The sequence below is a fragment of the Podarcis bocagei genome (assembly GCF_964188305.1).
Source record: "Podarcis bocagei genome assembly, chromosome: 3".
In the NCBI taxonomy this organism is placed as follows: domain Eukaryota; kingdom Metazoa; phylum Chordata; class Lepidosauria; order Squamata; family Lacertidae; genus Podarcis; species Podarcis bocagei.
In genome coordinates, this window is record NC_138127.1 from 60734697 (window position 1) to 60758613 (window position 23917).

Sequence of the window (23917 nt, forward strand, 5' to 3'; positions counted from 1 at the left end):
AGCCACGAAGCCTGTATCTCCATAAAAAGAAAAGTTACCCATGTTGACCCATAAGAAAGATTCCAGGAGCTTGCATGCTATTTTGTGATGTTTTGATTATCCCAATAAAAGTTACAGATAATATGGATTTTGGAATGTATCTCTATAGTTCTCAGTGAAATGACATAGTTTTGAGGAGAGTCACAAGCTCTTCCCTCGCCCTCCTTAGTTTAGGAATAGCAATTCTGCTTAGCAACTACAGAGTGTTACACATTGTTCTCTGTTCCACTAGTCGGGTGGAAAGCCCCCTGCCACTGCCCTCTCTGTAAATAATGACAGGATCTTCCTTTTTTCAGTAAGCAGCCTGGTGTATAAAGGAAGCAGCAAGAGACTTCTAGTCAAGTGACCATAGACTACTCCTGAATCAGCATTGCGATACTTAATATATTGGTTGTATAAACTTAAATGAAAAATCAGCTTCCTGTTAAAAAAACAAAACCACTTAATTGCAAGGAATGTGCATAGAATATGATGTTGCTTGAAATTCAAGCAGTCTGTGCCATAGTTATTTAAAATTTTACCCAGGGCACGTGGCTTTGTTTTATGGTAAACAAGCTGTGGTTTTTATCCCTGCCTCTTTAGCAGCTGCAGGCATATGCTGCATACAGGGGAAGGAAGTTTTAAACATGGGTGGGGTTCTTTACCGAACAGCCTCAACTTGTGGAATTTAAGGTTGCTTTGAAGAGACACACAGGCCTATTTTAAATACTCCCTCTGTTGATAAAAAGGTAAATGAGCCACATGCAGGTCGTGTGTCTGTGGCATTTCCCATTGTTGGCTGGCGTATTTACACTGGAATTCCATGCATGCTCCGCCTGCCTTCTGTGTCTTGTTGGTACCTGCCTTGTTCGCCCCAGCTAAAGAAACAGAATTTTGGTTTTTTTGGCATTTACGTCTTCTGCATTCGTCAAAGTATTTTTATGCCCTGCAGAATTTGCATTACATCTGCATAATGTAGGAGAGGAAGCAAACACTATAATTAAACCAGCGTAGCTGCTAGCTAAAGGGAAATATTTCTCTTTGTGGAAAAATATCACACACGAGCACAGGGTTTTCTGTTTCGGAATCTTGAAGGGCCTGGCTTCATGGCCTTATGCCATAAAAGACATAAAGCAAATGGACCATGAACATGAAATGCTGACATATTTTATAGATGTGTTTATGAGCACTTTTAAATAGATTTGTGGACGGATCTGAAGCAACGTTTATCTGAATGACTTTCTCTAGCTGTATGAGCGTTTGGTGTCTTGTCTCACTTAAAGCAGAATATTATGTGAACAATCTCACTTTGGTGCTTACTATTTTTGCACACACATGTTTCTGTGGGAACTTCTAGGCCAAAAAAATACCAATTTTAGGATATTCTTGTATGTTTGTCTCAATGTTCTGATGGCCCCCAAAGATGTCCATGTGCAAGGCTTATCATATCCCTGCTGGAAATACGATTTTAAAATTTTATTTTTTCAGTGCAAGGAACTAAACAAGATATTGTCTATTTTTATTGCATAATGTATTTTAAGTATTCAAATTTAATAAATAATAATAGAAGAGAAATGAATATTTATGTAGCAAGTAGCTCAATAAATTCCATATAAATTACTAACTTGTATTAAAATAACATAAAAGTATTCACAATCTTTTTCTGTTTATGATAAATTTATTTGTTCTCCCCTTCTCTCTTTTCAAGTTTTTATTACAATTAAAAAGAAAAGTCAGAATGTATTGCAGACCATAGGATTTATTTTAGCTCTGCTTTTGTCTTGCTAGTAAGCTAGAAAAAGAAAGAAAGAGAATAGCCAGGTCTAGATGTACCAGAACTCAGTTAATCTTTTGTTCTGTCTTAGGTTGCAATCAACAGGACTTACCTCTGATAGTAGGGGAGCATTTTTTGGTGAGAAATTTGTGGTACAGTGTTGGGGTATGGTTATTCTTGAAGATGTTTCTCCTGTGGTTCAGAATCGACATGTTGTCACACCCAGAAAAGCTGTGGGTTGGTGATGGTGGGCTATTTCAAAATGGTCACCATCTCACTCGGAAAATTGGCAATATCTTCCTCATGTGCTATTGGATTGTACAGAGTCATTCATGAATCAGCCTTAATGCTGTTTGTAACTTTACAATGGGTTTTGATGGATATAATCTGTTGTCAGTGCTTCCCCCCCACCCACCGAAAAATAGGCCCCAGTACTCACCATGAAGTTGTTATAGTAAGTGCCTCACCTTTAAACAATAACAAAAAGAGGTGCCAGTACTGCGTGCACTTGAGTACCCCTGGAAAAAAAACACTGTCTGTTGTTATGATGGTAAGTGCAAACATTAAAAAGGGGGCATAAATATCCCCAAGAAGAAATGTGTCCCTATGTCATGCCACAAACCTGCCACGGAACACATAAATCTAATCAATTGTTCCTTTACTAAACAGGCATGTACAGAATGGTTGCTGCAAATGAGTCAAATGACACCCATCAACATTGGTCAATGTAGGGCTTTTGATTTGAGCAATTCCAAGCTGTTGAATCTGCTGTGCTATTGATAGTAAATGTCAAAATGGTTGTTCTCCCCATGAAAATACACGCAAGCTTTATCACGTTTGTAAAAATAAAAATAAAAATAAAAAAAGCAAAGCAGTAAACTCATAAATGTATCTCATAAAATGATCACTAGCTTCAAATGGAACTCTTCGGGGTTTTAAATAAGTTTTGCAGTGTGAACCTAAACCATAAAAAATGGTTGACACTCTTAAATCCCTTGGAAATTTATCAGACTGAAGCAGTTCTCTGTGCACAATTCCTTCTTGATTTTACTAAGGTTTAGGCGTGCTTTAATAAGGCACTATTCAGAATGGTCCTAGTTGTCAAAAATAACCCTGTGAATACAGAATCAAATACAACAGCAGTATTTTTAAATATCATGCTCTTGATCTAAAGAGTGGTGTAACAAGTGCATGGAGGTAATATTTTCTTCCTCACGATTCTGAAACCAGAGAATGAAACTGAATGGTGGGAGATTCAGGATAGACAAAAAGAAGCAGTTCTTCACACAGTGATTAGCTAACTGACATTTGCTTCCATAAAATAATCATCACCAACTTAGGTGGCTTCAAAAGGAAAATAGGCAAATTCATAGAGGATAAGGTTATCAGTGGCTACTAGTCATGGATGTAGCTTGAATGCTACATCCAGAATCAGAGACAGCCTCACCTGTCACTGGGAACAACTGTGAAAGATGGCAATTGCCTTCTTGTCTGTTTATGGGCTTCCCATAGCATCTGGTTAGCCACCATAGGAAAGAGCACACTAGGAGTTTTTTTTCAAACAGCACCCTCCCTTCCTATTCCTTGCTTGCTGTATAACAAAACACTTTCAAAATCCAGAGAAGCTTCAGAAGCAGGTGTGACGCAAGAATTGCTGTTTTAAATAAACCAGACTATATGTATTAAACCTAAGCACACTGAAAGAATCCCTTTCAGGTCCTAGCCTATGTTTTATTTATTTTGCCTTAAAAAGAGAGAAGGGATCATTCTGAACAAATTATTAGCAAATTACAACTGTAGTCATTATGAAAAATAAAAAAATTCCTTCTAGTGGCACCTTAAAGACCAACTAAGTTAGTTCTTGGTATGAGCTTTCGTGTGCATGCACACTTCTTCAGATACACTGAAACAGAAGTTGCCAGACCCTTCTATATAGTGAGAAGGTGGGGAGGGGTATTACTCAGAAGGGTGGTGGGAATGGGAAATTGGCAGATAGCTGAGATGAGCCTGTTGACGACTCTTAACGACTGTAATAGGTCTTACAGGAAAAGGCAAGGGGTGAGAAGGTGAGAAATGGCTAGTCATGTATAATGAGATAAGAATCCAATGTCTCTGTTCAGACCAGGTCTCTCCATGGTTTTAAGTTTGGTAATGAGTTGCAATTCAGCAGCTTCTCTTTCCAGTCTATTTCTGAAATTCCTTTGTAGTAAAACAGCTACTTTGAGATCTTGTATAGAATGTCCTGGGAGATTGAAGTGTTCTCCTACCGGTTTCTCTGTTTTGTGATTCTTGATGTCAGATTTATGTCCGTTTATTCTTTGGCGTAAGGTTTGGCCTGTTTGTCCAATATAGAGAGCTGAAGGACACTGTTGGCATTTGATGGCATACACAATGTTAGACGATGAGCAATTAAATAGTCCCGAGATGGTATGTGTGATGTTGTTGGGGCCAGTAATGGTGTTGTCCGGGTGTATGTGGCAGCAAAGTTGGCATCTGGGTTTATTGCAGGCTCTGGTGCCAGTGTCCGTGTTAAGTCTGGTTGTAGTATTATTGTGGGTTAGGAGTTGTTTAAGATTGGGTGGCTGTCTGTAGGCAATGAAAGGTCTTCCTCCCAGAGCTTGAGAAAGAGAACTGTCATTGTCCAAGAGAGGCTGTAGATCTCTGATGATGCGTTGTACTGTTTTAACTTGGGAGCTGTATGTGATGACTAGAGGTGTTCTGTTATTTTCTTTTTGGGGTCTGTCTTGCAGCAAGTTCTCTCTGGGTATCACATTCCCACCACCCTTCTGAGTAATACCCCTCCCCACCTTCTCACTATATAGAAGGGTCTGGCAACTTCTGTTTCAGTGTATCTGAAGAAGTGTGCATGCACACGAAAGCTCATACCAAGAACTAACTTAGTTGGTCTTTAAGGTGCTACTAGAAGGAATTTTTTTTATTTTTGACTATGGCAGACCAACACGGCTAGCTATCTGTAACTGTAGTCATTATGATTAGGAAGGTAAGTTGGGTGTGTAACTGTAGGCAATTTACTGTGCAGTCCTCTGCACTTCCATTGATACACAAGTCCCATTGAGTTCAGCATAGCTTACTTCCAGATGAGTGAGTGTAAACTCCGAGAATGAGTCCCATTTGGCTCAGTGGGACTTGGAACAATTACCTGTTGGATTGCACAGTGATTCAAATGAGTGGAGCCCATTTCAGGTTTACTCCTTGCCAAATCCAGTGGCGAAAATAGGGGGAATGAGAGCTTCAGAAGGCTGCCCTACAAAGCCCCGATGGAGGAAGCAAGCAACTGCAGGAGAGTTAACATTCCCTGTTAAATATTATCCTAACTTCTGGTGTGATTGGTATGTAATGGCTAGGTTGAAGAAATTCTGAAAAGCATTCTTTCTTCAGGTTAATCTTAAAAAGATCGTATGAAGAGGGAAGATGTGTTTACCTGGTTAACAGAGCTAAGCCATGTCCTGTTTAAGAGGTGACCTGCACTCTTAAGTGGCAGGTGCTGCCTAGGCTTGGGTGTAGGATGGCAGCAGGTGGGGGTGGGGTGGGGGAAAGGAGCCTGCAGTAAGGATGCCATGGCACCGGCACCTGCTTCTCAACTGCTCTGGTCGCTCCCCCACTCCCGTCTGCACCTGCTTGTCCATACTTTGTTACTGATGGAATGCATGTTCATCTGCCTAGGGGTTCAGGTGGAAGGCCAGTAGTAAACTTGAAAAAGAATGAACAATATATGGGGCACAATCCATTTAATTTTTTTTCTCCTCCAGCACTGAGTGTACATACTCTCTGGGTGGCTTTCACAGTAGAACCCAACAAATAAAACAAGGAAATTGAAAAACACAATAGAATCATTTTCCCAGACAAAGGTCTGGGAAAATAAAAAGGCTTTTGGCTGGCACGGTAAAGGCAGTCAAGTGGATGGCATAGGACCTTTCCTGGGGAGAGGATTTCATAAATGGGGTGCCATCAATGGGAAGGCCCACTCCTCAGTTGTCATCCACCTTGCTTCTGATGATACCTGGAAGAGGGCCTTAGATGATGATCTCATTGGACAGGCAGGCATCTGAGGGTGAGGGTGAGGCAAAGGCGCTGAAGGCTTGAAGAGGCTGTTTTGTTTTGTGGAAAGAGCTCAATTTGAAGCTCATGGCTGATCTGTAGAAAGGTCACTTTGCTAGTACTAAGGACCACACTACAAACACAGAGCATGCTCACTCAAATATTATTTACAAGAAAGCAGTGTAGAAACTATTTGTGCACCGCATCCATGCTAGCAAGTCAGCATTTGTGCTATGTGTGCTACAGTTTCCATACTGAAGTATATAGTGAGATAATCCCTGATGGTACTGAAAGCTGTAAAGCTATCCCATAGCTCTTTGGTGATTGTGTTTTCAAAGCATTCTGCTTAACTTTGACAAAGGGGGCACTGTAGACTCTATTTCTGTGTTTGGGGACAAAAATGGAATTGATCCCTGCGTCTATGAAGTTCCATACTTAGTTTTTGTTGTGTGCAAGTAGTTCAAGGATGCAAGCTGGATCTTCAGCACTATTCTAGGATGAGACATATATGAGTGGGGACAATAAGCCTTTCCATTATGAATAAAGGTAAAGGGACCCCTGACCGTTAGGTCTAGTCATGGACGACTCTGGGGTTGCAGCCCTCATCTCGCTTTACTGGCCGAGGGAGCTGGTGTACAGCTTCCAGGTCATGTGGCCAGCATGACTAAGCCGCTTCTGGCAAACCAGAGCAGCGCACAGAACTGCCGTTTACCTTCCCACCAGAGCAGTACCTATTTATCTACTTGCACTTTGACTTGTTTTCAAACTGCTAGGTTGGCAGGAGCAGGGACCAAGCAACGGGAACTCACCCCGTCGTGGGGATTCGAACTGCCAACCTTCTGATCAGCAAGCCCTAGACTCTGTGGTTTAGACCACAGCGCCACCCGTGTCCCAATTCCATTAGAGGACTATGAAAACCAGTGTGGTGTAGTGGTTAAGAGCGGCAGACTCGTAATCTGGTGAACCGGGTTCACGTCTCCGCTCCTCCACCTGCAGCTGCTGGGTGATCTTGGGCCAGCCACACTTCTTTGAAGTTTCTCAGCCCCACTCACCTCACAGAGTGTTTGTTGTGGGAGAGGAAGGGAAAGGAGAATGTTAGCCGCTTTGAGACTCCATAGGGTAGTGATAAAGCGGGATATCAAATCCAAACTCTTCTTCTTCATATGAAAGCTAAGTTTCATGCTCCCAGTGACTTGCTGAGATATTGACTAACATGAAGAACCCACCAAGTTGTAGTGATCTGAGATGCACTGCAGAGGTGCATCATACTTTTTCCAGGACATGCTTAGCTTGAGCTAGACACTCGTCTGTGATGTGTCAGAGAATTCAGATAGCTAGTCCCTGTGCCAAAAAGAAGAAAAAGCAGTGTTGAGAACTGATTCAAGAATTTTGAGTTCTTTCTGCTTTTAAAATAACATATTACACTTTCATAAACAAAATCTAGTCCCCTTTTAAAAATAAATCCCATCGTTAAAATATTAACCTTTATTCCCTGTTGCTGTAATATCCCAGAACCAAACTGTTTCACAAAAGTAAACTAGTGCGCACTTAACTCCCACCACAAGCGCTTAAAATTTCCCTTCACTGATTAATTTTGTTCAGTTCCAGATTTAGTTCATTGATCTATTGGTTAAACCAATTAAAGCTTGCAGCCTACAAAAATGTCACACAGGCCTGCTTTGCATGGCACATTAAGCCAAACCTTGGCTTAGGGAGACTGTGCAAGCTCATGCTTAGGGACAAGGTAGCACAGCCACAAGTCCCCAGTTTGGACAGTCACCTTGGCCTGGCTGCAGAAAGGACCAGAGAGGAGTAGAGCTGCCAAAAGCTCTTCCCTGGAAGCCCACACAGTCATGTGGTCCCAGTAAGTCAAGCTTTGGCTTTAGGAATCTCTGTGGTGACTTTACCCTGTCATTCTCCACTCATCTGCCTTGACTGTATATTACCAGCAGAAGCTCTTATTTTTAGTGCTGAAGAGAAGAGCAGTGGGAGCCCACATATTTTGTGGATTGTTTCTGTCTCTCTATCTGCTGCAAATAATTTGAGAAAATTATTTAACTGTGGCTTCTCAACCCCCAGCAAATGGCAATACATTTTAGTGTCCCCCAGTACAGCATGATTCACTTACTAGAGTGCGGTGACTTAAAGGGACACCAATGCAGGGTATATTGCAGTGAAGATAAGATATTGCTCACAAACTCCCCCTTCTCACATACTTGCAGATTGTATCTTTTTAGTTCTAATTTTAGCTTTGTGAAATTAACAAAAGTGAAGGAGCCACCTGTGTGGACACTTTGAAAGTTATGGTTCAGGTTGCTATCGCGCCGCACAAACTTGCCAACAACATAAAGCAGGCCCAAACAGACATTCAATTAAGGTGCTATGGGCAAGACTGGTCTCAAAACAAATGGTGCCCCAGGCAAGGAGCACACCCAGATTTCCCCCTCCATTTAAATACCTTATTTCTTATTGTGTTTCTAGCCCATTTCACAACTCTGATCCACTATCTACATCGTATAAGTCAATGAAAATGCAAGCTAGGACCTGTAAAACTGTATTTGTTCATGCCATATAAATTTTCTGTATTAGTTGTTTCAGCTGCTGAATGACTGCGCCTGGCCTTCTTGTCACCCAATATCCCAGGTGGTCGCCTGGCCCTAAATCTACCCATAAGCATATTGCAATCATGCCATGAATGGCTGCGTGTGAATGGTTTAATGACGAGACCACCGTATAAGGACTTCCTGCATAGCCCATACCTTCTAGCCTGATTTGAAAACATTTGCACAGAAAGCATCTGTAGTACATTCATAGACTCTATACAAAGTAAAAGAAAACTGTGACACTCTGAAGAGCTTTATTGTGATAGCTATTAGGAACTAATCACATGTATGAAATAAAGGGCCTTGCAGAGGTACTGCTACTAAAATAAAGCTAAAGTTCAAGGTGTATTTGGAACAAGATCTGCAACACTGCAATTATTTGCTTTCTTGTTAGCCTTAGTTCTTATCTTGTTTAATTTGATTTATGCTGCATTATATATGCCTGTTCTTTTTAATGCTTTATTTGTCAGGAAACACAGTACCACATCCGTCAAGAGCAAGGTATTGTTAAGTGTAAAATATTATTTCCTTTATTGGGTAACCCTTCTAGGTGTGTTGCACCTGAGCAGATGGTCAACTTGCTCAAGGTATTTTTGAGAGTTTGCATTAGTGTTTTATAGATATCTAAAGTGATGTGGACAGGTATTCTCTTTCATTTTAGACCCAGAGAAGTTTTACATGTAAAAGATTTTGCTTGTGCTTTTCCTTGCAGGGCTGATCATTTTGTAATTTTGTAACTAATACGTTAACTTTAACCAATCATACTCCGTACCAGCAAACACCTGCCTGCGTCCTTCAGTTTATAATAAAACCACTTTACAATGTATATTCATTGTGACATTATGAAAACTGTAATGTTAGATACAGGTATAGACATAGATATATGTATGTAGGCCACATAGTCTGAAAACCACTTTTCATGCTACCAGTTTGTACTTGAGTGTGCATACTCAAATGCAAATTATGTACATATCCAATCAGTGTAAACAGCATGCATGTTTGGTAGGAGAGGTGTGTCTTCTCAGAAGTGGAATTTGGTAATAGATGGCTGCTTTTAAGTTTCAAAAATCAGACTTTGCAGGATTTCACCCTTTGCAACAGCAAAAATAGCAGTTGTCTAACACTCTAGACATTTTCAGAGCATTTTGTTTCAGTATGCGCTGCAAAAAGCCAGGTTAGCATTATCAGTCCCATATTTCAGATAGGGGTGTGCGGCTTTCTTGAGGCCACTTAGTCACTTAGTAAGAGCTCATAGCAGAGATGAGATTTCAACCAGGGATTTCTTGTCCACACAGCCCAGTCTCTTAGCCTCAACCTCTCTTAGCTTGTGGGGTATGTGTGTATAAGGGAATGGCCCATAACAGCATGAAAAGAGCCTGCTAGATCAGACCAATCACCCATCTACTCCAGCCTCCTGCTTTCACAATGGCCAACCAGATGTTTGTGGGAAACCAGGGAGCAGATAATGAGCAGAAGAGCACTCTCCCCTCCCATAGTTTCCAGAAACTGGTATTTGGAAGCATTGCTCCCTCCATCTGTGGCAGCTGACCATAGCCATTGTGGTTTTGCATATCTAATTCTCACAGTGTACGTGAGAAGGATGTTTTCCGCTTGTGCTGGTCACCAGCTGGTCCACACGGCAGGTGGCACAATCCATCCATCCTTTTTCCTTGCACAGTTCTCTGCAGTGCACTTACTACTCAGTGTCAAAACAGGAGTGCAGGAAACCGCTCTGTGGGGGGTGCCCCAAAATGAATCCCTTTGAGCTTTAGAAGTGAATTTAACTGATTTGGGTTTCGATTAATAAACAAGGCTTTGTTTGTTGTGAGTCTCTTGCTGTGTTTTTGATTTTCAGGGTTTTTTCATGGGACACAAAAATGTAAAGCGATATTGAAATCTTTGTTTAGGTTCACTCCAGAGCCTTGGCTTACAGTAAATATCAGTTTTGTTCAACCAAAGTATCACTTTACACAAATCTCCCAATGAAGCACAGTAAACAAACTTTTCCGATCATATATAAACCCCAAACTGCTGTTCTGTTTACTGTTAAATATTTACTGTGTGAAGCATTAGGGACATTTAAGAACTGGTTCTTCTTGTTTTGTCCTTTCAACAGATATCTTAGCTGGTAAGACCCTCCTTTTCAACTGTATTGTGTTTGCTGCTGCCTTGACTAAGCAGGAAGGACTTAACTTAAGCTTTAGTCTTTTGGGTATAGCCTACCCTTGTTCCAAGGTGCACAAGATGGTATGTGCACCCCCCCCCCCCTGTGAATTGTACAAAATAGGTTAAGCTGAGAGACGGTGAACTAGCCCAAGTCACCCAGTCAACCATACCAGCCTGACATTAGTAATGCTCACAGTTCTGAAATCTTAGATATTCAAGCTTCACTTGGGTCACTTCTATAATGTTCTTCTGCCATCATGTGATCTGCTCATTTGCATGGATTGATTTATCTGACTGATATCTTATATTTACTGACACTTATATTTATCCTTGTCAACATTCGTTCAGCCTTTATTGGCATAATCCTTGTCAACATTTCCCTCATTGCAGGCAGAGGTAGGTGGATATGTGCCACTGTTCACACCAACGAGGTTCATACTTGATTTGGGAATAAGCCAAGTTGCCCTTCAGTTTTTTACTTAACAAACACTAACATCCATACAACCATCTGGCTGTAGCTATCAGTCATTTAATTAAAGCATCTACTGCACTTTCTTTTAAAGACATCTTTAACAGGTTTAAGATTACCATTTAAAGTCATTGAAAATAACCTGATCTACACATAGCTCATGCATAACTGTCTTAAACACCTTCTACATTTTCCACCAAACTGCTCTGTAGATACGCAACTGTGTTTGAAAAGATGAGTGCTCCTCCTCCTCCTCCTCTTCTCTTCCTCCTCCTCCATCATTGTTTTCCTTTTCCCAGGACCATGGAGTCAATGGATCTTCTTTACTCTTCCAAGGAAAGCATCCTTCAGCCACTTCTGCATGGGAGCTGTGAAGCCATTCCATGCACTTGGGGCTGCATGACAATGATGGGGCCTATACCATGTTTTCCCCTGGGTGGGAAAATCCCATGTGGCTGTGAAGGGCACCACAAGTAGAGTAGAAACAGAAGCTGGTGTCTTTGCCCAGAGGTTGATTGTTTGCATTTAAAGCTAGGGTTCTGTTACCACATTGGTCTATGCAAGTATATATGTATGAAGCAAAAAAGGTGCTACAGTATTACATTTTTTAAAAACCGATGATGGAAAGCTTGCCTAGGCATGGATAGTACCATATGGTCAGCTCAAATAGGCTATGAGTATGAGATGGGAGCAAGTTCCCCAGTCAGGTTCTCTCGATTATTAAAGAAAGGGGGGACCAGAAACGTCCCTTCAGTAGGATCTACACTGCTGGAGTGGCACCTAAAATGAATGGGACTGCCTATCATCAGTAATTAAGTCATCCATCACAGACAAAATGCACACACCTCACAGCAAGAGCTGCCAGGTGGGGCTGTGTCCTGGCTCTCCTCGTGCCATGGGCAAAGGGCTTTGACTCAGCTAGGCATTGCTGGAAAGCATTCAGGCAAAAGCAGCTTGTGTATAGGTAGCAGTAGGATCCCTCCTGCTCCACCGTCCCCACCATCCTTCCCCCCGTCCTTTGATTTCTCATTATGTGTTCCTGGGAGGCTGCTGCAGCTGGCACAGCCTCCTTGCCATTCAGGCAGCCCCACACTGAGCGCATTCTCAGGGTTGCACATGTTTGGTACTGCTGGGATGGTAAACTAACAGCAGGCCCGTAGCCGTGGGGGTGGAGGCAGCTGTGAGTCCCCCATGATATTCTAGGCTTCCCACCCCCCTAGCCTTTGCTTGTGGAGAGATAAAGAAAATATCCAGGCGTTATTCCACCCAGTTGCTCAGTAAGAAGTAAATGGGCTCCTTCTCTTCCTGGGTTCTTGGTGCGAAAGCAGTTGGACGTTAAAATTAATAACTAGTAAGTGGATTTAACCAGTTGCCTGTCTTTAAAACATCAAAAGGCTTATATATCTGGCATTTTGTTATTTGAATGTTTTGCTTATCCTCTGTGCCCTCCAATATATCCAGCACAAAATGTCTAGCTACAATATATCCAGCTACAAGCAGGTCTGACTACTTGTCGCATCTTCAAATCCAGTCACACTTTTTTGGGGGGGCGGGTGTCCAGTGGCCTTCTAACTTTGTGTGATGTACTCCAACAATACTTTCCCTCACTTTTCTAAGAATTAGATAGGTTTGTCTCTTATTTTCCCCTGTATTGGGGGGTGGTTGTAGCCACAGCATCTTCTGTATGGCGGAGGAAGGCAATAAGACACATGACTACAGTTCGGAGCCATTCTTCCTTCCAGCTCCTGTTGAGGCATATGCAGTCAGTGCTTCATTTATCCCCATCTCATCCACTAAACATTGCTGTCAGAAATAGAGATACCGGCCGTGTTTGCATGTCACAATAAGCCAAGGCTGGGGGCTTTTCATATTTCATTGGGAATGAGTGGCATGCTTCATTCCTCCCCTGGCAGAAACCAGGAAAGCTTGGTTTCTCATGGCATCTGAACCTGGGATCATGGTTTGTTTTCCCCTAACAAATCAGAATTGCAAAACATTCCTAAGCTATGGTTTGTTGTTGGCTTCTGAATTCTACATTGTTGGGGAGAAGCAAACAATGATCCTGGGTTCAGATGCCGTGGGAAGTCAAGTGTAATTGCAGCTTCCTGGTTTATTTGTCCCCCTTGCATCACAAATATGGCCCTGGTACATGCGAAGAGTGGAATGGAAAATTCTGGAATGTACTTCTGCTGTACCTATGTATGTATGTATGTATGCATGCATGTATGTATGTATTTACTGCCCTTCTTCCTAACGGAGACAAGGGTAGCAAATAGGAAGCAAAAAAGCAAAAATATTTATTTAAAACATTTTAAAAACAATTCTAATAAAGATGGAGACGAGGCTTAAAAGGCTGTTTGGAAGAGGGAGGCCTTCAGTAGGCATAGAAAAGACTGTAGGGATGGCACCTGTCTAAAGGGAAGATATTCTAAAGGGTATGCGCCACAACACTAAAGGCCCAATTCCGCCCAGAGTGGCTAGGGAAACTCAGCCAGATGGGCGGGGTATAAATAATAAATTATTATTATTATTACATTGCATGGAACAGACCTCCTAATAAGATGGTATAAGTCAGGCATAGGCAAACTCGGCCTTCCAGCTGTTTTGGGACTACAGTTCCCATCATCCCTGACCACTGGTCCTGTTAGCTAGGGATGATGGGAGTTGTAGTCCCAAGATATCTGGAGGGCTGAGTTTGCCTATGCCTGGTATAAGCTGTGTAGGGCTACACCGAAACCAGCACCTTGAGCTTAGCCCAATAGCTAATTGATATATTATTGTAACGGAATCATGGCAAGCACAGTCAACAACTCCTCTCTCTTCCCTTTTAAATGCTTTAACAGCTTCCTCAGGTTGATTCAAGAGGTGTCCAGCTTGGCTCTCTCTTCATACGAGGCCTAGCTCTGATGATTAAAGCCAATAATACCTGTGGCCTCCCCTTTAAAGCGGATGACATAATGGCGTGGAGTGTATTTGATGGAGACCTCTTTCACACGAAATACCTGCAAGCCCATAGAGGGTGCTCTTTACATGATCTTTTGGAGGGCAATGTAAGTACATAAGCTTGGGGTGGGGGTTGTTTTATTTAAAAGAAAAGGAAGCTTAGTTTGGGGATAATTTTTATTTTAGGAAAGCTAACCCTGTTTTCTTTGGAAAATAAAAGGTTTTCAGTAGTAGTACTTAACCTTTGCAAACTTTTGTGCTTTTCCAGCAGTGGAAATCCACCTTGTCAAATTGAAAAGAGATCCTACTTGCTAATCATTTCTGTTGCTGATGTAATGAATAAAAATATAAATGCAACCATCTTCTCCATGTTTTATTTTGGTCTTGAGCTGAAAATCTAAAACTTACTTGTTTCTAGTTCCTTTGCCTTTTTCCATTCTGAGAGCCACGTTCCCAGGCAGGGTGGGTAATGTTAATTATTATTAATTCATTAAATTTGTATACTGCTCTTCATCTGAAGAGTGGAGCAAAGTCCCTTACAGCCAGTGTCAGGATTTAAATCCAGATCAGGGCCCTGTGCCAGCAGTTCACAGCATTTCTGTGCTGGTTGGGGAGAAAGATAAACCTATCCTTCTGCAGGCAGATGACAACTATCCAGAGACTGGAGGAGATTCCCCATCCATTAGGGCCTTAAGTCATACATAGACAACTTGGTGAACCTGGAGGTGCTCATTGAAATCACACTGCACAAGTCTCTCTAGCAGCTCTGCAACATAACTGACCTGACTGGAAGCACACAGTGCTGAGCTAGAAGTGATGTATTGGCACGGATGTATTGGCACTGAGTCCCTAAAGTATAAAGTAAAGGTAAAGGGACCCCTGACCATTAGGTCCAGTTGTGGCCAACTCTGGGGTTGCGGCGCTCATCTCGCTTTATTGGCCAAGGGAGCCGGCGTTTGTCCGCAGACAGCTTCCAGGTCATGTGGCCAGCATGACTAAGCCGCTTCTGGTGAACCAGAGCAGCGCACGGAAATGCCGTTTACCTTCCCGCTGGAGCGGTACCTATTTATCTACTTGCACTTTGACGTGCTTTCAAACGGCTAGGTTGGCAGGAGCAGGGACCGAGCAACGGGCGCCCACCCTGTCGCAGGGATTCGAACCGCCGACCTTCTGATCAGCAAGTCTTAGGCCCTGTGGTTTAACCCACAGTTCCACCCGCATCCCTAAAGTATAGCCTAGGTAAATGTTCTGGGGATTTCAGTGTGACTTCTCTGAAAACGAGAGGGAGAGGTTGCCATTGCTTTCATTATTTCCTTGTCTGCAGGAATCTTGGCTTGCCAAGTTTCAGGATCTGATGTCCCTTATTTGCAAAACTTGCTCAGCAAGAGGCAGGATAATTCAGAGCAGACAGCGACTGGACAGCTTCGTGACAGGTAGGTGCCATGTGAGTTCTTTTTGCAAACCACTTTGAGGTGTGTGTGTTTGCATTAACGGATGGTTCATGTGGCAAAAGAAACATATATGGCAATATACCTGCAAGGTGTGCATGGTTTCCTATACATATCTGTACAGAAAACTCACCAAATATGAAGCTGTCCTACGCATGCCCACAATAAGGACCATGTTCATTGCTTCTGTGCTTTTAAATTGCAGTAGTTAGTGATTTTCAAGTTTTGCTTAAAGCAGAATATCAATAATTATGTCAGCTGAAACTTTAAATTAATTTATATGCTATAACTTTCAGTTAGTTAGCTTTCAACTTGAGAACTCTGGATTTTATTTTGTTAGTGCGCTAGCAGTTTCAAGTGTCATAAATTCCTTTCCAGAGAGACGAGGAAGGGGAAGAGGTACTCACTTTCGGAATCCAAACAGAATTCCATCTCGTCCTTATCGTGATCAGGGCAGTGACTCTCTGTGGTGGAGAGACCATCAGCCACCTGGCCATTCATATGAACCCCAGCCTCCAGGTAAAAAGAACGCAGCTTATAGATTAGCATTCAACTACATACTTGCAAAATCTTTCACTGCATCAATATTTTGATATATGAAAGCATGCATTAAAAGACTTTAACTTAACCACTGACAAGCTGTTAGCTGACTTCATACAGTGAAATGTAGGAATAGGTGAGGAACCAGCTCATCTTAATTATGCATCAGTGACATTTTATAATAAAGTCACAAATAGATTATTGCCTCAATAATCACAACAAAATTAAGCATCTCCCTCCATCTATTCTAAATCTGCCCCACATATGCACGCAAAATTTTCCTGTTCAAGCAGAAGCTTTATGTCATTTGTTTTATTCCAGTTTCTTAAGGAATTTCAGTGGCGTGTTGTGTCAATCGCTTGCAGTTTCAGATTCTAATTTGTTACCCAATTCAGTATGATTGAGCTTTTGTGCAGTATCTCTGTTTAATGGGTCTTGGACATACTTGAAAGTGAGCTTACAATTGCAATAAAGGGTTTTCCTCTTTCAAGCCTGAGATGTATTCCGTGTGATTAAAATATCACACTTAATTGTCTGTAATTTTCCTCCATCTCACCACCACAATTTGGCAGCCCTATATTAGTCCTCTTGTAAACATCAAGCTTAGAGCACCTGTTAATTTATCAGCTGAAACAATGCAAGTTTAATTTGCCACTTTAAACAACTGCCTCTCTAACAAAGTCTTATATCTCTGTATGTGACTGATTTTGGGGTAATTTGGAAGGATTATGACAGCACAGAATATGGAACCAGGCCAAGCCTTCTCAAAGCTTGGGGTGAAAAAGGCCTGCATAGCCAATCCTCTTGCATCATCTGAGGTTGCCTGAGCAGAGAGGAGGCTGAGCACTTTCTCTGGAGTTCTGTACATTGGGGCAAATGGCCGCTGTTCCACCAACATCACCCAGCCTACAACCAATCCATGGCCCCTCAGCTTCCTCCTCCCTAGTGTCAATGTTGCTCTTGCAGAACTCAGCAGGGAGGAGGATGGGAACAAAACTAGAATTAGTTGGCTTTGTCTGTCGTTGGCTCTGGCTCCTCCTACTGGTGATCTCCCTGCAGTCTCAATGGGCACCAGCCATGACCTGGTTCTGTGTTGGGTATTTTGTTCTTCTCCCACCCCCAGAAGAAATTACAGAGAAAAACAACTAGTTGAGAATTCAGAGGTTGTGCCCCTTCTCACAGCGTCCACTGGCCAGAGAGGGAGGAAGCAGCATGATTTGGATTTCCTAATAGGACAGCGAATTGTCCCTCTTGACTTGAATCCTTCATGGCATTCAATTAAAAGAGATAGGAATTCATCCTCTGAGAAAGTAGAAGCTGTACCTCTTTCTTCATAGAAGGCAGGCACCAAGAGAGGGGAGTGCGAGTTCCTCCAATCAAACCAAACATCCTCAAGAGCTGCCTTAGCAGGGTCTATTTTCTAATGTTTAATCTCACACAGTAAGAGAACACATCCAGTTTCCAAAGCTCTTACTGCTTTCCATGAATACACTGGTAGTTTTGAAGCAATGCACATTTGGGTTCAAATTTATGTTAGTATACCGTGGCAGGCAGTAACTGCTTCATGCAGTAAGCTAAGTATGGACTGTGAATTGAAGCGTCCTTCCATTCAAGTTGGTCTCAAATGTCTATAAAGTTACCTGAAACAGCCACTGTTGATAGATAATTCATAACTCCATTAGGGTGTAAATAAAGAGCCATGTTCTTCCAGCTTTTTATTCTGCCTCTTCTCCCCATCAATCTGCATTCTGTATCCTACGTGGTCCCGCAGCTATCAGTCATGTCCCCTGTGACTTTACAAATCTACATGAAACCACTGAGTGGGTCAAGGTGCTTGTGATTCACAAGCTGCATGAAAGTAGGAGCAAAAAGGGGAACGCTCAAGATGTGTGCACAAACCACTCATCTTGTCTTAGAATTATGGGTGAACATGAGAAATATAGGTTCAAAAACATTGTGTCACCCTGGGTGGGATATAAATTAAGCCTGTCTGGTCTCTTAAATCTGAGGGTGAATCCTTTTTCATGGTCCTCATAGAGGTATATTGGGTGGTAATACAGTGAAACCTCGGTTTTCGGGCATCTTGGGAGTCAAACGTTTCAGCTTTCGAACGCCGAAAACCCGGAAGTAACTGCTTCGGTTTTCAAACGCTTTTCGGAAGCCAGATGTGCCACACTGCTTCCGTATTGAGTTTTCCAGATGTAAATTCTTCCGGAAATGTATGCTTTGGTTTTCGAACGTTTCAGAAATCGAACGGTCTTCTGGAACGGATTATGTTCAAAAACTGAGGTTCCACTGTACTATGAAAGGGGTGTTCTCTGCAGCGGTGCCAACATCATGAAATGCCCTCTCCAGGAAGTATGACTGGTGCCAGCTATGTTGATATGTCCCCCGTTTGCCTGAGCCTTCTCAGGGTTTTCTTACTGGTTTATATTGCTAGGTTGTTTTGAGTTGTGCTAGTTTAAAGGGATATTTTATGCTTGGCATTAAGGTTGAGTCTAGGGATTTTTTTATCTCCTTTGTTCATCTGTCTGATGGTTTAGCTTTCAACTGAATTGTAGATTGCAAGTTGATAATCTACAATTATCAATAATAAAAGTGGGATAAAAGTGTACTGAACAAATAAATCCTAAAATGAATAAAATAATTTCTGAACTGTTACCAGGGATGCTCTTTGAACATTAAAAATAATCTTTTTCCCTCCATCAGGTCGAGGATATGGACCAAGACACCAACCTACCAGGGGACAAAGATTCTAGGTAAATAGCTGCAATAGTAATTAATGGAAAGAGATAGAAAGTGAGTTAATTAAAAGTTTTCTAAAGCTATTCTTAAAGATTTTTAGATGTATTTGTAAAATAAAATAAAATTCTTTTTGGCTCCCATTTACTTTTTTTTTAACATTTGAATTTGTACCTAGTATAAAACAAGTTTGAGAGTTTTGCCTCAATAAAGCTGTCAGACAAAGGCAGGACTAAGTAATATTGAGCCCCAGAGCTGTATCTCCTCCCCAAGGGTTCCACCACCTGGCTTTCTGCCCCCTGTGGCAACAGCGATAGGCCAGGCATTCCAAGGGAAGAGATAGTGGGGGAGCCTTTGTACTTCAGTTTATGAGGCCTATATAGCCTACATTTGAAAGTACTGGCCATACTATCTTTAAGGCTACTTCCTCTTGAATATTGACATTGCTGTCAAAACATGAGGACCAAATTCTCTAGTGTGGATGTTGACATTGGAGGCAATGGGTGAGGTCTTGATACAGTTGCTGTAGTTTTCTTTATTAATGTTTCTCCTGAATTCACTGATCCTCCCCCAAATAAATAGTTAAATAAATAAAGTTAAAATAATGTAAAACTGTGGTATCACAACATACATACATACATACATACACAGCACATTATAATTATTATTATCCCTCTCCCAATGTCTTCCTATTCTCTTAATAAATGGTTTCAGAATTGCAGCCCAGAGGCAGTTCAACTTTACATCTAGGTGGTCTATAAACCAAGCTATCAACACGGGCATCATAGTTTTATAACATTTGTCCATAACCAGCAGGGAATGCCCCTCAGGTTTTTAGGATTGTTGTTGTTGTTGTTTTTGCTGCGTAACATGGTGTAGTCTATTTTAAAGAGCTGAAAGCACCGAAGCACATACATATCTGTTGTTCTTCTTGTAGTGCATGGTCCGAGATCCTTGTCTGAGGTATAGAATTGACTGTTGCATAGACAGAATTAAAAATAATTATCACAGCAAATCAACATTCACCTACAATTGTCTATTATCAGCTAGAGAGTTATAAAGATCAGGAGGGGCTTATTTATGTAGTTCCAAACTGTTGTTTAAAACAAAAGTTTCATTTCATTTTGTATTGCCACACAAACATGGCAAATGTTCTTTTTTTCTGTGAATATATATAGTAGTTGCTTACTTTAGCTCCATGACTGTTTGTTTGTGTTTTTAGGTGGCCCCAGATGATTCTCCTCCTGGGTGGAACTGGAGGGAGGAAGAGTGAGAGAGGAAAAGGGGGTCTGATAATGTATGGAAAATTAATCATTATTAATCATTAAAACCAATTGACTGATTTATATTGCTGGAAGAGCAATTAAGTACATTCTAGCTTTTAAAAAATGAGCTGTGTAATGTAGCTTGCTTTGACCTGAAGAGCTTTGCTTAAAGCACAGCAAAACTTATTATAGTGAAAGGGAAAGATTGTGGGCAATCTTTGATGTTTCCAGCTCTTACTGATATGGGTGCTTTTGTGCCAATAAAAAATAATGATTTTATTAGCAGTCAGTTATTCGTACCCACAATGTATATTGGTATATCACTTTGATAGAACTGCATCCTTTTTCTCAAGCAGAGTTCCCAAAGCAGTTCACAGCATACGTAAGACATAATTGAAGCATCAGAGTGAATTATATTTTAATATTCTAACATAAACACACTTGAAATCTGATTATGGGAGAAATTTAATTCTGGACAAACTAGGAGAGATAAAGGGGCGTGGGTGGCGCTGTGGGTTAAACCACAGAGCCTAGGACGTGCTGATCAGAAGGTCAGTGGTTCGAATCCCCGCAATGGGGTGAGCTCCCATTGTTCGGTCCCTGCACCTGCCAACCTAGCAGTTCGAAAGCACGTCAAAGTGCAAGTAGATAAATAGGTACCGCTCCGGCGGGAAGGTAAATGGCATTTCCGTGCACTGCTCTGGTTCATCAGAAACGGCTTAGTCATGCTGGCAACATGACCCGGAAGCTGTACGCCGGCTCCCTCAGCCAGTAAAGCGAGATGAGTGCCGCAACCCCAGAGTCGGCCACGACTGGACCTAATGGTCAGGGGTCCCTTTACCTTTTTTAGGAGAGATAAAGATTATAGATTTGCTATATTTTGGTGAGTGTACTAGGTTTGCATTTAATAAAGAAAAGGGCGGTGATGAGTGTGTAATGCAGCTTCCCCAAATAAAATTAACCCAATGCTATATCATCATAGTATTGTGCTTATACATATGTAGGTGTGAAAAGAAGAGAAAATAATACAGAATACTATTCAGTTAACAGGCTAACAAGGTGAGAGAATGGCTGGCCCCTCAACTCCAACCAGTTTTGGATGATGCTCATTGCTTGGATCCATTCTCTTTGGCCAGCTCCCCTGCTACAGCAGGCAGAGAGATTGCCATCTCATTTTTAAACCTCTGAGATCAGCAGTGAGTATCCAGGAAGTTCTTTCAGCACAGAGAGCCTAATTCAATCCCTTGTGGGACAAAGGTGATAGCTAACATTACAGGAGCACATCTCGCCAGCAGAAAATGTATGAATGAAGCAGAGTTTATCACATCACCAGGGATCTCTTTTTTAAAATATATATTCAAAATGTGGCATTTCAAATAGCTCTCATAGAAGGTTCATACAAAGCGAGATAATTTTTTAGCTCTGGTTCATCTTCCCAACTGTAGAAGACACGCCAAAATTTGCGTGGCACCTGGTGACTCATATAAAGGTTTAAGATAAGTCCTTTCATACCCTGGGGGAACCTGAAATAGGTATTTTCTTCTGGTTCTATTTCCTAATCAGTGCTTCCTTCCAACAAACAGTCATACACAATTGATCTTTTAGTAGTAATATCTCCATTTCTTTTCACTAGGACTTTCGGGAATGGCTCAGCCATTTGTAAATAGCCACACAATATATATATACTTTCACATACACAGAAAGCATCTTGAATGCATGTCCAGTGGTCAAAATGATGCAGTGTGTGACTATTGTTAGTTTTCTTCTGGCATAATCATGGCTATACTTTTGCAAAATTCCAATTCAGGTAGCACTTCCTTGTGGATTGTACCCTATCTCCTGAATTTAAGCTTGATATATGGTCCCTGTCCCACAATCTTCATGCAAAAGCAGGCCCTTTAAAAAAAAGTGCACATAAAAATCAAACTTCTGTTGAACCAAATTATAGAAACAAGGTAATTATGGAGTGCACTGGCTTATCTGATAAAAAATCATTTTGCTCAAGAAGTTTATGATTAGAGTCAGTGCTGGCTGTATTTATATTCTAAGTAGATTTCATGTTCATTTATATCTTAAAATTTTGCTCATCTAGGATGGACTTAAATGAGGATTTGAATATCATTTGATATTCACCATTACCTTATCCTACGGCTTTATTGTTCACTAATTCCCTTTCTTATCGTCTCTCTGTCTCACCTATAGTTTTATTATTTGTGGCATTCTTGCATTAATCCTGCATTTCCATGGTATATGCCTTCCAGGTACATGATGTTTAATTTGTGTTATTTGCTGTGTGTATCAATGGCATCTTATTATTCTTAGAATTCCTGGTTCTTCTTATTTTTAAGTAACCTTCACAATTTTTAGGATCGATATACTATTTCTTTGTTGATCATTGAGGCTTTTGTTTCTCTCCCTCTTAATTTTCTTTCAATTTTGGGTTCAAGGTTGCTTTTGACAAAACGTACCATGGCTTGGACCCTAATTTCTGTTCTGTAAATAGAACTCCCCACCTCCCATCCTTTCATCCTCTACAGCTTCCTGCTGAGAGTTAGGAACCTCAGAAAAGCATATGATGTAGGGGATGGGCTGCAGGGGGACAAGGGAATCCCCCCTCCCCCCCAAAAAAGAATCCATACATCTTCATATACGTATGGGCCATCTTTGCTGTGAGGCCCACAATATCCACTCCCTGCTTTGCTGGCCTATTTCCACCTGGCCTGGGAGGGTGGGGCCCAGACTGACTCTTGCTTCAAAAGCTCCTGCCGCTGCAGAAGAAGCCAGAGGCCATCTTACAAGACCTGTTGTACAAGACCCTCTTACAAGACCCTGGACCAGGGGCCAGGAGGTGGGGAGCTTTTGTTGGGATCACGAGTTTAATTTTGGAGAGTCTTAATTTTTGCTGTTACAGGTATTATGTTTTTGTATCTTTATTCTTACACTGTATTATGAACTATGTGGGGATTTTTCAGTTTTATTGTATCCTTATTGCGATATTTTCATTTATTGTTTATGACTTAAATTTAGTTTTAGTTTTTTTGTAATTTTGTAATTCATTTCATGTTGTAAGCTGCCTTGAGCCCGTTATATCTATGGAAAGGTGGCATGCAAATAAATGATAACTGTTGAAGGCTTGTTGTTCTTTCCATAATTGTAATTTATGTTATCCTCCAAAATTACTTTTTTATTATTATTATAGGGTGATATACTTCATAGTGGTTCCCAAGATACCATAGAACTTCATTCAATACACTGTGATCACACACAGTCTTGTAAAAGGTAAAAATAACAGTTACTCAGAATACGTCTTGAAGAGTAACAAGACACAGCTGCTTCATTCAGGCAGGCTTAACATGGTAATTGAGTTACTAAGACGTACTTAAGTCTAGGTTAAAAATGGAGCCTGAGCTGGAGCGCAGACTTGCAATGACCTCACATTGTAGGCATGGTGGAGATGAGCAGAGCAAGAGGGTGACCTGGCAAGGAGGAGCATAAATGGCTACGCCTTCTTGCCATCAGGGCACAGAGAGGAGAGATCTTACAGAGTTCTCTCTAACGAGTTTACAGGAAAGCTCTTTGAGCCCCGGTCCCTTCATGTGCCTATCTGGCAAAACGGAAATTGTTGGTTTGACTACAATTAAATATCCCACACAGCCTGCACAAGCATTTCAGCTTGCAGATAGAACAATCCTCTCTCTCCTTCCACTGTGCACTGTTCTTCCGATCCTACAGATCCAATTTTAATGGGAAGGAGAGGGAAAGCTCCTTTGCAGAAGCGGAAGTCCTTCCTTCCACTAACCAGGTGTATTAAGTGAATCCTAACTTAGGTTTTTACATATTGACATTGTGGCTCTTTGCCATTGTTTTGTTTTTGAAGAAAAATGTTCTGT

The 23917-nt window shown here is 41.4% G+C and overlaps 1 protein-coding gene across 3 annotated transcripts in view; it reads left to right on the forward strand.

Moving 5' to 3' along the window:
* FAM120B (family with sequence similarity 120 member B) overlaps positions 1-23157 on the forward strand; it is a 37742-nt gene extending 14585 nt beyond the window's left edge. For 2 of the 3 annotated variants that reach the window (XM_081188233.1, XM_081188231.1), the window contains 5 exons: positions 13933-14139; positions 15357-15465; positions 15859-15999; positions 18730-18779; positions 19985-23157. In XM_081188233.1, the coding sequence (XP_081044359.1) occupies positions 13933-14139; positions 15357-15465; positions 15859-15999; positions 18730-18779 (507 nt within the window). In that variant the 3' untranslated portion in view covers positions 19985-23157. Of the gene's footprint in view, positions 1-13932; positions 14140-15356; positions 15466-15858; positions 16000-18729; positions 18820-19984 lie in introns of all 3 variants that reach the window. The other variant, XM_081188232.1, reaches the window with a different exon arrangement.
* Positions 23158-23917: the final 760 nt, after the last annotated feature.